The sequence below is a fragment of the Rousettus aegyptiacus genome, unplaced genomic scaffold, assembly GCF_014176215.1.
Source record: "Rousettus aegyptiacus isolate mRouAeg1 unplaced genomic scaffold, mRouAeg1.p scaffold_m13_p_8, whole genome shotgun sequence".
NCBI lineage: Eukaryota > Metazoa > Chordata > Mammalia > Chiroptera > Pteropodidae > Rousettus > Rousettus aegyptiacus.
The window spans coordinates 60,118,434-60,132,167 of NW_023416311.1; the positions used below are offsets into that span (position 1 = coordinate 60,118,434).

The following is a 13,734-nucleotide window of genomic DNA, read 5'->3' on the forward strand; positions in this document are numbered from 1 at the left end:
AAAGTAGTTGCATTCTTTGACAGGAGACGGGATAGAATAATTGAAGCTGTTGCTTGCAAATGAAGAAGCCATTGTGGAATGTTTTTTTGTTAACTTCCACATTTCACGGCAATTCACTTTTCATTACATTCAAATATTTTAAGATGTAATGTAAAACAAAGTAAAATATATACTTTTAATGCTCTGGATTCTCTGGGTTTATCTTATATTATTGATAATCATTTCTTTACTTTTAATTCATGACCTAAAGATATCTAGTATATGATAGCAAGCTTCTGTAATTTTATATCTTACTCTCCAAAGAAATATGATGTCTTTTTAAAATATTTAAATTTAGAGGACTGATGGCTTATTATAAAAAGTATAATTATAAATGGAATAGTACGCTGATTTTTGCACTATTTCTTTTCTATGAATGATTATCTTTTTCGGTTCTTGTATTCAAGATATAGCTTAAGGGCTTTTGAAAGGAAAAGATCTCACTGCTGATAGCTGCTTGTTATGTAAGATTAAATTTCTCATATTCTTTTTACAGTGTTCTCATAACAGTGACTTTTTAAATATAAGATTAAAGGATTTAGGTTTAAATTAGTTGACATTTACATATATCGAATAGCACTTTCATAATAGTCCATCCTATTTGCATAACGAGGGACGTTATCACCTCTGCTGTCAAAACATGAGATTGTTTTCCCTTTAGCAATGAATTAGCTGCCCTACTTAGCATACACAGGTACATAAAGGTTCATTAACTCTCTGATTTAGGTAATTTTTCATAACAGAAGGGTGAAAATAGTCACCTAATTTTATTTAAAAATATTAATAAACTCTGCCAAAGATACATTTCAAGTGTTGGACTTTAAAGCATAGTTTTCATCATCTAAATTACTTGATAAATTACTTATGATATTATTTTAATTCTAAAAACAAACCATTCCTACTTGATGTGGTCCAGCATGTGATATACCATGTACTTTTAATAAATATGTATTTACATTCATTTGATAGGCTTACTGCCATATAGATTTAATTTTTAAAAATTAGAATATGATAGTTCTCATGAAACTGGCTTGCTCTTAAAGTGCTATTGAATTTTTTTGTTGTTCAGCAGGAACGAATGCAGGAATTTGGGAACTGAGCAGTGCAAGTGCTGAAGAAGGAGATTTGTTTGGAGGAAGCAGGAAAGAGAAAGAAAAGGAAGGAAAAAATACATAATTTCAGGAACGAGAGAGAGAAGAAAAACGGGGACTATGGGGAGAAAAAAGATTCAGATTACGAGGATTATGGATGAACGTAACAGACAGGTAAGTGGGGTAAACTTTTTTGTATCATTATTTACATGGACTATTTATTACATTTTCCCCAGATACATTGAGGGACCTGAAAACATTTTGAACTTATAAACATCTGTTAAGAGAAATTTTAGTGAATTAAATATGACCAGTTTAAGTGCTAATGGTCTCTTATATGTGAAGAGGAAAAAAAAATCACCTTATCTTTAGAAATATAGTTTACACATTCATTATAATTCACTTTTTACTTCAATCTGAATTTTAAGGGGGAGCTGTACTTGTGTAACATAAATAGCTTAATAGTTAAGCGTTAAGAAGCATAACATTGCTATATTGCACACATTGTTAAATAAAGATATTCTTATGTTCATTAGCACAAGGCCTTTTGTGGTCATCCATTTAAAAGGTTTATAATATAGGCTAAATACCCTGAGTGAAAATGGCTTTCATTCTTCTCATAAACTTTGAAATACTTCTAAAATACTTCTAAACATGTCCTGACATCAACCAAGAAAACACCCACATAAAATATTAGTAACTTAAAACGTGTAGGCATGTTTTATGAATTAACAAGTATTAGTTAATTCATACTACTTTCTTTAAACCCTGACTTTTATAAACATAAAGACACATAAAATTATGATTTTTTCTAGAACTCCTGTGATAATATCAGCATGATACCATTAATCTGTTCTAAAGACATATGCATCCAAATGCTCTCTTCAGCAGAGACTTGTATATCATGAATATCTGTGAATTGAATGTTTTTCTTCACACGTGGGGAGAGTGGATTTAGCCACTTGTTGTAAGGAGAGCTGAGTTGTTTATATGCATTCTGATGTTAAATATCAAAAAACAGTTCCTGGGAGAAATTGCAGTACTGCCAGATCCCAACCATTGCAAAAGGTAATGGAACCTACAAAACAGGCTTCCTTTGACCATGGGAGAGAAGAGTCTTTTCCCAATTACCTATTTACACTGGGGAAAACGAAGAAGACAGCCCTGAAGACACCCCACCAGACTGTAATTTTTCCTCAAAATAAAGACAGTATCTATCTCCTCTATAATCCCTTTCTATCTTCTTGGACTTGCAGGTGAGACTAGAACTGATTCTTATGTAAATCATAATGTGTAGAAGTTGTTATTTATGCTGTCAAAGCCAGTATGCCATTAAGAGGTAAAGGAACATTTTAAAATTTCAAGTTTAATATCTCTTAAATTGTTATATTTAAGATACACATAGCTTGAACTATTTTTGACTGAAAATTGAACTAAAGGGTCAATAATGCTAAGATTTATGATGGATTCCTTCAGTGTTTTTCTACACATTGTTTATTGCTATGGGTCAAGCCTAAACACAATAATTCTGTCAATATAAAACCACAGTATTTTTAAATTGGCTTGTAGATTGGAATTGAAATTAAAACTGGAATATTGAACATCATATACTATTGACTGTGTTAGACCCATTATTTGGACTAGAATCTGTTTTAGGCACAGTCAAAAATTATGCGAATTAGCACTTATACTTTATTATTAATACCAGGTAATTTCTATGTTGCTGCAATTGTATCTTCCTTTTGCTTACGAAGAGAGAAAAAATATTTTGCAAGTGGAATTCATGGGTTTTCATTACACTTTATAAAGAAACATAAAACTCACACAGGGATATAAGAATTTTCACACCATACCATTGAACATCTTTTCTTAATTTAAATGTAGTTATGTCTACAATTGCTATTAATCTCACCCCTGTCAGAAGTCATAATGATTTTAGAAGAAGAAAAATCATTTAAATTTATCTTAGTTTATCCTTTTTTTTTTAATCCAGAAGATGAATCCTTTGATTTTATTCTGTAGAACTTAGGATCTATTTAGTCTTTTCTTCTAGTCTTTAGGTACAGTAGGCCCTTTAATTCAACACTCCTAGTTGGAATTAGAAAAATTAAAAACGTCCATGTTTTAATATATATTTCAGTGATTACCTTAGAATGCCACTGACAATCTTAAACAGCCATCTTCCTTGTAAGTGTTTGTCATGTGCTCCTCTCATCTACTACAAGAGTGGTCATAAGAGCCATTTGAGGAGAGAGCTTTAAAAAGGTAGGTCACGTCTAATAATCAAAACCAGCAAATCTGCAACAGCACATCATACGAAGTGTGGGCCCCCCCACCCCCGCTAACCTGAGCTTCCTTTAAGCTGTGTGTTCACATGTTAAAAAGAAAAAATGTCAACAGCTTTGCTCTTTTGAAGCTTCCCCCACTGTAAACTCTTTAGTGGAACCTCATACAATGGTTCACAGTCATCTTTTCTCAGAAGTAGTAAAAGCCTGCTCTACCGTTGCAGGTGTTTATTTGGCAATATAGAGAACAGAGTATGTTTTTACAGAATAAGAAACACTGATTTAAAGTGTGAAATGAAATATTGCAGAGCTGATGTGATAAGTTGTATATCATTAAGAAGTAAAACTGTTGGAAAACAGAGTGGCTAACTGTTTAAGCTGAATTTTGCCCTATTTTATCTTTCATAATGGAAGTAGGAAACAGCTAAAATTCAGAAGGCAGCAAACTTTCTCTGTAAAGGACCTTGTGAGCCATACAGTCTCTGTCTCAACTGCTTGGCTCTGCTCTAGTCGCAAAAGCAGCTGTGAACAATGTGCAAATGAATGAATGTACTTGTGTTGAGTAAAACTTACTGACAAAAAAGGGGGCTTGCAAGAGGAGCAGGCTGGATTTGTCCTGTGAACCATAGTTTGTGGACCCCTGGTCTAGTCTGATGAATCAGACATGAAATATGAAAATATATAGCAAAACATTTGTTTATGTGTGCTATGAATGAAGCTATCAAAGTGCTATGAAAGAATAACAGGAGGTACTTTATTTAGATTAGGGGTTGGAGAAATGCCTCTCTGAAGAAATGGTAAATGATGGGAGATAAAAGATGAGTCAGTCAGGTGACAACCTTCCAGAGGGAACAGTATATGCAAAGCTGCTTAAGAAAGGAAAGGGCTTGCTAAGGAGCTGAATGAAAGCCTGTGGAACTTGAACCCAATGTGTATAACTTTAGACTAGAGATGAAAGAAAAGATTAGATATGAGGCAGGGCCCAGATTATGCAAAGCTTTGAAGTCAGTTAATACTAGGAGTTGAACCCAAATCTTTCATGTTGAAAAACAAACCAAACATGATTTTCTCAGTTATCATACTCCACCCTGTATAATGGCTAAGAGCATAGTTTTAAGTCATTGCTTTTTCCAAATATATTATACTGCATTCAGTATAATACAATAGTGAAGAACATGATTTTAGAGACACCCAAACCTAGTTCTGGTCTCAGTTCTGTCACCTACTAGCTGTATGACCCTCCAACAAGTGACTTAATCTCTTTGAGCCTCATCAGTAGAGTGAGGATTAAAAATAGCACCCACCTTATTAGGTCATTGAGATAATTAAATTAGGGGATAAACATAAAGTACCTAACATACAATTAGTGCTCAATAAATTTACCTATAAAGCTATTCCTATTAAAAATCATGTTCTTTGAATGATTAGCTATTACAGTTAATATGATTTCCATCAAAACACCTCCTGTGCTTTGTCCCACACTTAAAGAATGGTACCTGAACCTTCATTTCAAGAGGGTTTTACCTTAAAAGGGTATCAGGGAGATGGGAAGAAAGTGGAACAGGGTAGAGCAGAAGCACAATGGAGCCTTTTGAAGCTAACAAGGGGTGAGCGAGTCATTTCAGAGCAGGAACCAGCTTATGGCAGAGGATGACCGGTGGACAGAAAGAAAAATCACACAGAATATTTTCAGGGCAGGGCTTGCAACAGAAATGGGGAAAAGTACTTCCTTAAGTTCTATGCTTATGGTATTTATTTTCAAATGTATGTTGCTGACCAAATTATTTGAAACTACTGATCATTTTTATCACTTCAAGCTTATTCTAACACTACAGTTTCAATCTCTCCATCTGCAGTTTTTGTTTTTATCCATTAGGAACCTTCATCACTTAGGCAGTAATCTCACCTTCCTTCATATGGTACCAGTTTTTCCTATGTTCCTGAAACAGCCAGATTTTTAAATGAGTTTTTTCTTTGTCTGACTCTTTACAAACAATATACCTAGAAATCTCTTTTATCTGTTGTATCAAGGATATACTTAGGCATACTTAACCTTAACTTGTTTATTTGTATGTTTGTATTTAAATTTTTCAGTTTTCCAACTTTGAAAGGATAGAAGAGGTAAACTCAAATTTATTTCTGTGACTTCTTATAAAAAAGACATTTAAATATTTTAATAACTATAAGGGAAAACTGTCAAATAACATAATAAGAGTCTAATGTAGTAACCTTAAGGAGAAAAGATTTTTAAATGTCTTAAGTTCTTTCCTTCCGTCAGATCTGGCATACGAATAGTTTTTGCCAGCAAACAAAATTTCATGTAATTATCAGTGAAATAACTAGAGCACAAATTAAAGACAATTAACAACATTCTGCTCTTAATAGAACAGCAGAATCCCCTTAAGACTAAAAAGAATTCAAAGTTCATAGCTGTTAAATGTTTTAACTTTTTCTCTTGAGATGTATTGATTTCCTCCTTTACAAAGAAACAAATTTTATTCCTTACTTTTTCCTGCATTTTACTATTTCGGGTTCTTAGAATTTTAGCCAAAATTTTGGTGGAATTTTTACTATAACATTCCTTCAAGGTGATATCAAAATATCAGTAAATAAAAAGGCTAATTACAGCTCTAAACTTCAGAGGTACAACCTACTAACCTAATATAAAATTTGTTAAATTGAGATGGATTCACTCTTTAAATGTGAGGAACTGGGTAATTTAGAAACACAAATGAATTGCTTTAAGAAAATGACTTTGTGATGAATTCTGAACGAGTTAAGGAACACAGGAATCCAGTCACACTCTTTTCTTTTGTCATCTCCACAAACAGAAGTTCCAGCCTTGTCAACGGCTTGTATGCATAGCAAACAAGTATATGTTATTTGAGAGGAAATTATAATTTAAATATTATAGAAGAGTTACCCATGTCAGTCAGTGAATATGTAGAACCTTGTTTCAAAATAAATGAATAAAAAATTCAATCAGTGCTAAAGTATTGATTTTTCTCTCTAAATCCAAAATAAACCTGCAAATAGCTCATAATAAAGATTCGTATGCCTTTTCTCTCCATATCATTTCTTAACAGCTGACTGCCTCCCCCAAACTTGTATTAAAATTTTTATTAAACTCATATAAATGAAATTAATGTGTATCATAGTAATGTATTAGGACATAGTAACATATCTCAGAGTTGAATTATAGGGTATATTGATGCATCCTGTGGATGCCCACTTAAAGGTCTCCATGCATATAAGCTAAACCATTCATTCATTAATTAACCTTAGAGTCACCAAGGGGAAAAGTTTTGTTCAGAGAGTTAGAATTGCTGGTGGTTGAAATGGTTGAAAAAGAAAACCAGAAAGAAAAGAATGTACTTTGGTGAATTTCAAAATCAAGGGAAACAGTAGCCAGAATGCTCAGGTGTATGTTTAACAGCTATGACATCAGACGATTCATTTCTATTCTATTCCAAGCTATTTGAAAACAATTCACAAATGGTCTCCCCACTATATAGTTGAATCATAGTGAAGTCCATCACACACTTAACATACATCTTATGGGTGTGGAACATTTTATATTTATGTCAGCCAGTATTAGTCTGTTCCTTTATTGCCATAAAGGTGTTGTTTCAACTGCTATCAAGTTCACTCAGTTTTCCTTTGTAGAAAACCCAAGGAAAAGGATAACCACCTCCTCTAGAATTCTCTCACTGGATTTAAGAAATAAGCTCCATGCAAACTGGAAGGCTTTAAGTCTCAGTCTAATTTGTGTATCTCATATAATTTCCATTTAAAGCTGAATAATGGCTTTAGTTTTAAAAAGTTACATGATTAAATTGAACTAAACGAAATTCCATAATATGAAATATATATTTGCATTTTTTAAATACGTTAGACCACTAATAGAAATACTCTGAATGTTTGGAAATTTGACTTTTAATTTTAAGTTGGAACAGTTTAACTTAAGAAATCACTACCATTTAAATAACATTTCAACAAATGTAACTATTTGGAAACTACAAAAGAAACAGCCTCCTGCCTTCTGTCTTGCAAGGATTGATTTGGAGGGCCCTCGGGGAGAAAATATTGGAGTTAGGAGGTAAACCTGAAGCCATTGTGGAAAGGAAGAAGTTACACTCTTCCTGTTATGACAGGAAACGTAGACAAATGTGCTTCCTGAGCATTTGCTCAGCAGGGAATGAAGTAGTCTTTGACCTTTACCTTAGGTACATTTTGGCTTTGTTAAACTAGTAAACATGCCCCCCCTCCAAAAAATTAATCTGGTTTATTTTATTCTTCTCAGATTCAAATTATATATTTTATGTATATGAGGTATAGAGGAACAGAGGTATTTATTTTATGACTGTGTCTACATATTGGATTTAGAATGTAAATGAGCCCTTTAACAAACCAAGCAGGCATGAACAGCGTATATAAAAAATTGAAACTGTATCATATTATAGTCTTCTCTTTTTAAAATCCAAAACATTCTTAGGCTTAAAAATGGACCACGATAAAGTCTTTTAAATTTTGATAAGTTTAATAATTGTAGGTCACCCTTCTTCCTTTGGTTTTTATGTAGATAAATATATTAGAGATCTGCTGTTTTAAAACCCAGATTCTGTGAGTTTGGTAACAAACACTCAAGTTTATTAAGATGCCTTCAATTATTTCATTGTAATCTAACCTATTGTTTATTACTTTTCTCAAATAACATACGGTGCTCAAGATTTTAGTTTTTATTTTGGGTTTTGGGGTGTTGACTTAGGGTGAAGGGTTGGTAGAGTTCTGAATTCCACACTCTGAGCCCCTATTTTAATCTTTTCATCGTGTTCAGAATTTTAGGACCCACTGCTTGAAACCCCTTTGGAAATCCCAGTGCATTGCAGCAAAACAGGGCTCAATTTGCTTGAGGCTAACAAGGACAATAGTCCTCTTTGCAGCAGAACACACTGCTGTCTCATCCTCGCAAGTTATGCTGGAGGGTTACAGGCACATGGTAGCAGTCTGCTTAAAAGAGTCCCTCACTGCTCTTTAAAGAGCCTTTCATTTACGATGGCAGGCCCCATCATTGTATAAAGGAACGCTTGTCTAGAACACAAGTCTGCAGTGGCATTACTTCCTCCCACCGAGAGTAATCATCAAGCCAAAAGCTCGCAAGCCTTTCTAATGACAGACTGAATTAAACAAAATAAAATTGAAGAGGAATACTTTAGAACAGTTGTACCATTACTTACTGTCAGGAACAAGCTGGAGGAAGAAAAGGAGCATTTAAGAGGGCATTTCCCTTTTTTTCAATTAGAGATTGGCGCTGCAGACTCTTGACTCCATCCCTAACCCTTTAAACACATAGGAAGACCTAGTGGCTCTGGATTAGAGAGTGCATTGTGTCTGTGAGCTGTCCATCTTGTCACTCATTAGTCACTCCGTTTCCTTAACTGAGAGGAAACAGATTATCGAGGCTGGGGGTGAGGAAGAGTGGATCTAAAATATTTTTATAGGATGAGGGTTATATTAATCATGACTCTACTTAGATTTTTTAAAAGATAATAATAAAACCTCAAAACTTTAAAAATAGCCGAGTATATTAATAATCTCAAGTCGAATCTAAAACACAGAAACTAATATTAGTTTATGAGTTTAAGAAATAAGTAAACAGGTCACCACTCATTGAGGAGACTCATTGAGCAGTTAAATTAAAACTGGGCACAAGTATTCTAATTGGCAGAAAGAAATATTAGGGACCCATAGGTAAAATTATTGCTGCTTCCTTTAGTAATGCATCTGAAGTCATTTAGAGTTAGACCTCAATTATTCGCATAGATGTGAGTGTCTGCTGTTTCCAGAGGTCTTTTGCTTTCATTTATTCAGGACCCTTTCCTGTAAGGCGCAAGGATTCTCACAGTTAATATGGCAGGAAGGTTCTTCTGAGGTGACTTTATGAATAGAGCTAGCATTAGAAGGGTGGACAGAGGCATGCATGTGGTGTGGAGGCTCATTATTAAATGTCCTTTCCATTACACAGTAGTCAAACTAATTTCCCTACCTGTAGGAAATGATACAGGGCTTGTCCTCCATTTTTAGAACTTGTTATTTCCATTGCCTTTGTGTAAATCAGGGACCTACCTTTTTTATTCTGGCTGTAAACAGATCCGTATTTGCTACCAACCAAAATGCTTCTCATTGTGTGAAATTTAAGTAAACATCCATAAATATAGAACTAGTGCATGTCCACCAGTGTGTGCATGTGGTTCTCACCAGCTGTAGTGGGAATAGCTGGAGATCTGAGACAACATTGGTTGCAGAGTCCACATAAAGAGAGCCTTGGTTTATGTCAGAACCTAGAAACCAACATCTTTTCAATTGTAGTATTATTAGAATTATTTTTTTCACTTAACCTAGAAAACTATCCTTACATTAATTAATATGTTATGTACTACCCTGCTTGTAATCATCAGAATTGCTGACAGTTCTTAATGGACCTGTACATTGCTCAGTGAACATTGGCTGGGTCCATGCTGTGCTGAATTTTATCTTTGAAATGCAGTTTTCCAAAAGAGGGAAGGAACACTGAGGGAAAGAAAAATGAATTTTCTGTGAAAAAAAGGATCTGTTTTTAGTTTATCCAGAGACTAGTTTTGTGACCTTAGATAAAGCAATTCATGTCTGTTTACAGTATCATCTGAGAAGTGGGGATGATAAATTGTGACAAATAATAACTTCAAAGAGATACTGTCAAATGTAGTGAGATAACTTATTATAAAGTCTTTGAACTTCTTAGAAAAAATTAACTAAATACAGTTAATACTCCTATCGAAAAACAATGATAAGAAATATGATATGCTCCAGTTTCATGAACTAACCCCCACACAAAATTTGACCCAGTCCAATTTTTCTCTTATTCAGATTTATCAAATGTATGTTTTTACTGTAAGTTAATATGACCAAAAAGAAAAAGAACTGTGAAATTTTCCTCTCTCATTCACACATTTTACAGTAGAATGAAATTGCAGAAATAGATTCCTGTTCTGAACCATATTACCATCACTCTAATTTACCCCCTGATGCAAAAGTCCATGCTATTTAGGCAGAGATTCTAAACATCTGAAATCTGGAATAAATGTTTTAAAGATCTCTAGTTTAAGTTCCTACTTAATTCAGGAACACCTTCTACACCATACTCAATCTGCAGCTTTACTTGAACACGTTCAGAAATGAATTCTTTCATGAGACTTGGTCCATTCACAGATAGTTCTCATCTCTAGGTTTTCCCCTATTTTGAACCTCTTTAGGACTTTCAACAGTACTTTCTAATTCCGCTCCATAGAACAAAACAGAATAAACCTAAAACACAAACAAACAAAACCCAGAGTAAATCTTCTACCTCTTCTCACAGCCCCAAGTCCTCAGATCTTGGAAAGGTTTTGGCATTTCACTTTAATTCTATTCTTCTGAGTTAAATATTCCAGATCCCCTTAGTGATTTCTCATGCAAAATAATTATCAACTCCTACAACAACCTGTTTGCCATCCTATAGTCTCTCTAATTTTATCAGTGTCTTCTTAAAATGTAATTTCCAGAACTGAATACAATACCAAAGATTAGTTAATGCTGACTAACAAAAAAAAAAAAAAAAATCATTGAGATAATTAATTCCCACATTGGAACACTATAACTTTAGATCCTTTCCCCAAAAGCAGCTATCACATTAATTTTCCTCCAACTTGAGCTTATGTAATTGTTTTTTTTAAATGCAAACGAAGACTAAAATTATCTGTGTTTCATCTCGTTGTTTGTGATCCAGCTTTCTAGTCTATAAAGGAGCTATAGATAGAGCCTCTACCCTCTATGGGTTATAAGCCAGGTTTATGTTATAATCAGGTATAATAAGCATGCCATCCACATTTTCACCTTAAACAATGATAAAAAATGTTGCCTGAGACAGGAAAGTTACTGAACTCTGTGGCCCTTTACTAGAGATGTTCCCTTAAACTTAACACTGATCAGTTGATTCATGTTTAAATAATCTAAATTACTACCAGCTAGTCTCAAATCTATAATAGTGTGATGAGGATTTCATCAAATACTTTGCCAAACACATGTTCTTTGAAAATCTGAACTCATTAGACAGTTCAATAAGTTTTTGCTTAATGAATGCAGTCACCCAGAACTCTTAGATCCTCCCCACTTCATCTCTGCATCCTGTGATAGTAAAATTAAATTTTATCTTCACACTTTTCCATCCTTCATGATGAGTCATCTAGGAAAGGAATAAAGGTTTTTCTCTGAACTTCTTGAATTATTTTTTCTTGAAGTCTAGAACATATGTACATATATATTTCTCTGCAGACATTATCTGGCTTCTCTATTGCAGATTCCAAGGTGATTTAATTTCTTTCTCTCAAGATTCCTGTCACTAACATGTTAGACTTTCAAGTAAAACATATATGTACAAAATCTCCTGTTTTTTAGAGATTGTCACAAAGACAAGTAAAATGTTATCTATTTTTAGCATAAAATTATATCGAGACATTCAGACTTTAAAAGAGTATATTTCCATTCTATAATCCACACCTTCAGCAAATATTTGTTGAATGTCCACTGGTTACAGTCTGTGTGAGTCCAGAAGTGGGGTCTTCAGGGAATACAAAAGCCAGCAGGAGAAGCAAATTCATAAATAACCAACTTTGTAGTATTAGAATAAGTCTCATAATAAAGATTTGTAAAACGTTTGAGAGGAGAGCGATGAGGGAGGAATGAGTTTTATCTGAATGTGACAATGAAAGCTTAACAGAAGAAGCTGACATTTAAACTATGATACTAGCCTGCCAGTGGCCAGATGGAAAGGGGAAGGGACATAATACCACGATCAGCTTTCACTGAATACAAGATAAGGGATAATCAATATGGTAGGTTTCATTTCATATTCATCTTGGTTGGGTTAACATCTACTGTTATTTTTCTAGCTTGATCTAGAGAAGTGTTGGTCAGAAAATTAAAACTGAAATCACCTAACTCTAGATAAAAATACAATTCAGATTATTTACATGTGACTGAAAATATAACACTATTAGCCAAGTAATGCATTTTGTTTTAAATAAAGAAAATTCCTTTTAAGCATTAATGAATTAAATGACTATTTTTTCTCTGGCCCTCAGAAAGAGGCATGAACAAGGGAGATATGTGTGTAGTAGAAGCCCCAGAACCTAGCACATAGCGAATACTCGATATTACTTCTCATAAGGTTTGGCACATAGAAAATGCTCAGTAAGAATTGCTTGAATTATTTTATGTTTCCGTGAATAGATTTTCCTAATTTCTGTATAACTGAGTTATATGGAGCCATATATAATGAATGTGCCTTTTCTTGATTTCAAATTCTAGTTTCAATTCCTAATTCTTACCTAGTAAATTCTAGAGTAATCATCAATATCAGATGTGTGATGCCTGCTCTTATGCTAGGATTTAAACTATAAAACTTAATGCTAAAACATCTTAGTACAACATCATCATTACATTTAGGGCTGTTTCAAGAAGTAAAGAAAAGACATAAAATGGTCAGTATTTATATAGTCAGTTTACTTTCCATGCATGTATTACATATTGTCTCTTTAATTCTGAAACTAAATTTCGAGTTCTAGTGCTCACTAAAATAATATTGACTTTATTCTTCTCTCAGTGCACCTGGATTGATGTAAACACTGGAAAAGAGCATCTCTTTGCCTAACTACCATAAAAACAGTTTTCTCTCTCACCTAAGGTTCAAAATATGTTACTGAAATAGAAATGGACTTGTCCCCATTGCAAACTGTCGTCACGTTATGAAAAATGTAATCATTACAATACATTATTATATTTAAGTATAAAAGCTCTGAATTGCAATCTGTCATTGAGTGGCACATTTTAAACGAAGAGTAATATCTCAGGCCTTTTTAGAAAGCTTAATGCTTAAAAACAATTTTATCTAACTATGAACAATGAAAAAAAGCATTATAAAATGCATTTCAAGTATGCTGTGAAGAATATGAACATAGTGCAGAATTAAATTCAGAGCAATTAAGAGTAGATTTTGAAGATATTTTCTTAAATGCTTTAATATAGTCGTCATCATTTCACTTTGCAGTTTTAATGAAAAGAAGCTATATGCACTGACTTTTTTGACAGGTATTATTAAATAAGTATGCATTATCCAGCAGCCTATTTGGTTACACAAAAGTTGAGGAGTACCTAAGAGTAAACACAAATAGTGGCTTTAATGATATTTCTGTGCTGAAATGTACTTTGATGGCAAGTGTAACGTGCTAAATTCTGAGGTTTGA

The 13,734-nt window shown here is 33.6% G+C and overlaps 1 protein-coding gene across 16 annotated transcripts in view; it reads left to right on the forward strand.

Moving 5' to 3' along the window:
- Positions 1-13,734, forward strand: part of MEF2C (myocyte enhancer factor 2C) — a 141,758-nt gene that overhangs the window by 51,593 nt on the left and 76,431 nt on the right. For 14 of the 16 annotated variants that reach the window (XM_016118678.2, XM_016118682.2, XM_016118685.2 and 11 more), the window contains exon 2: positions 1,109-1,304. In XM_016118678.2, coding sequence (XP_015974164.1) covers positions 1,251-1,304 — 54 coding nt within the window. In that variant the 5' untranslated portion in view covers positions 1,109-1,250. The remainder of the gene's footprint in view (positions 1-1,108; positions 1,305-13,734) is intronic. The other 2 variants (XM_016118676.2, XM_016118679.1) reach the window with 1 other exon arrangement.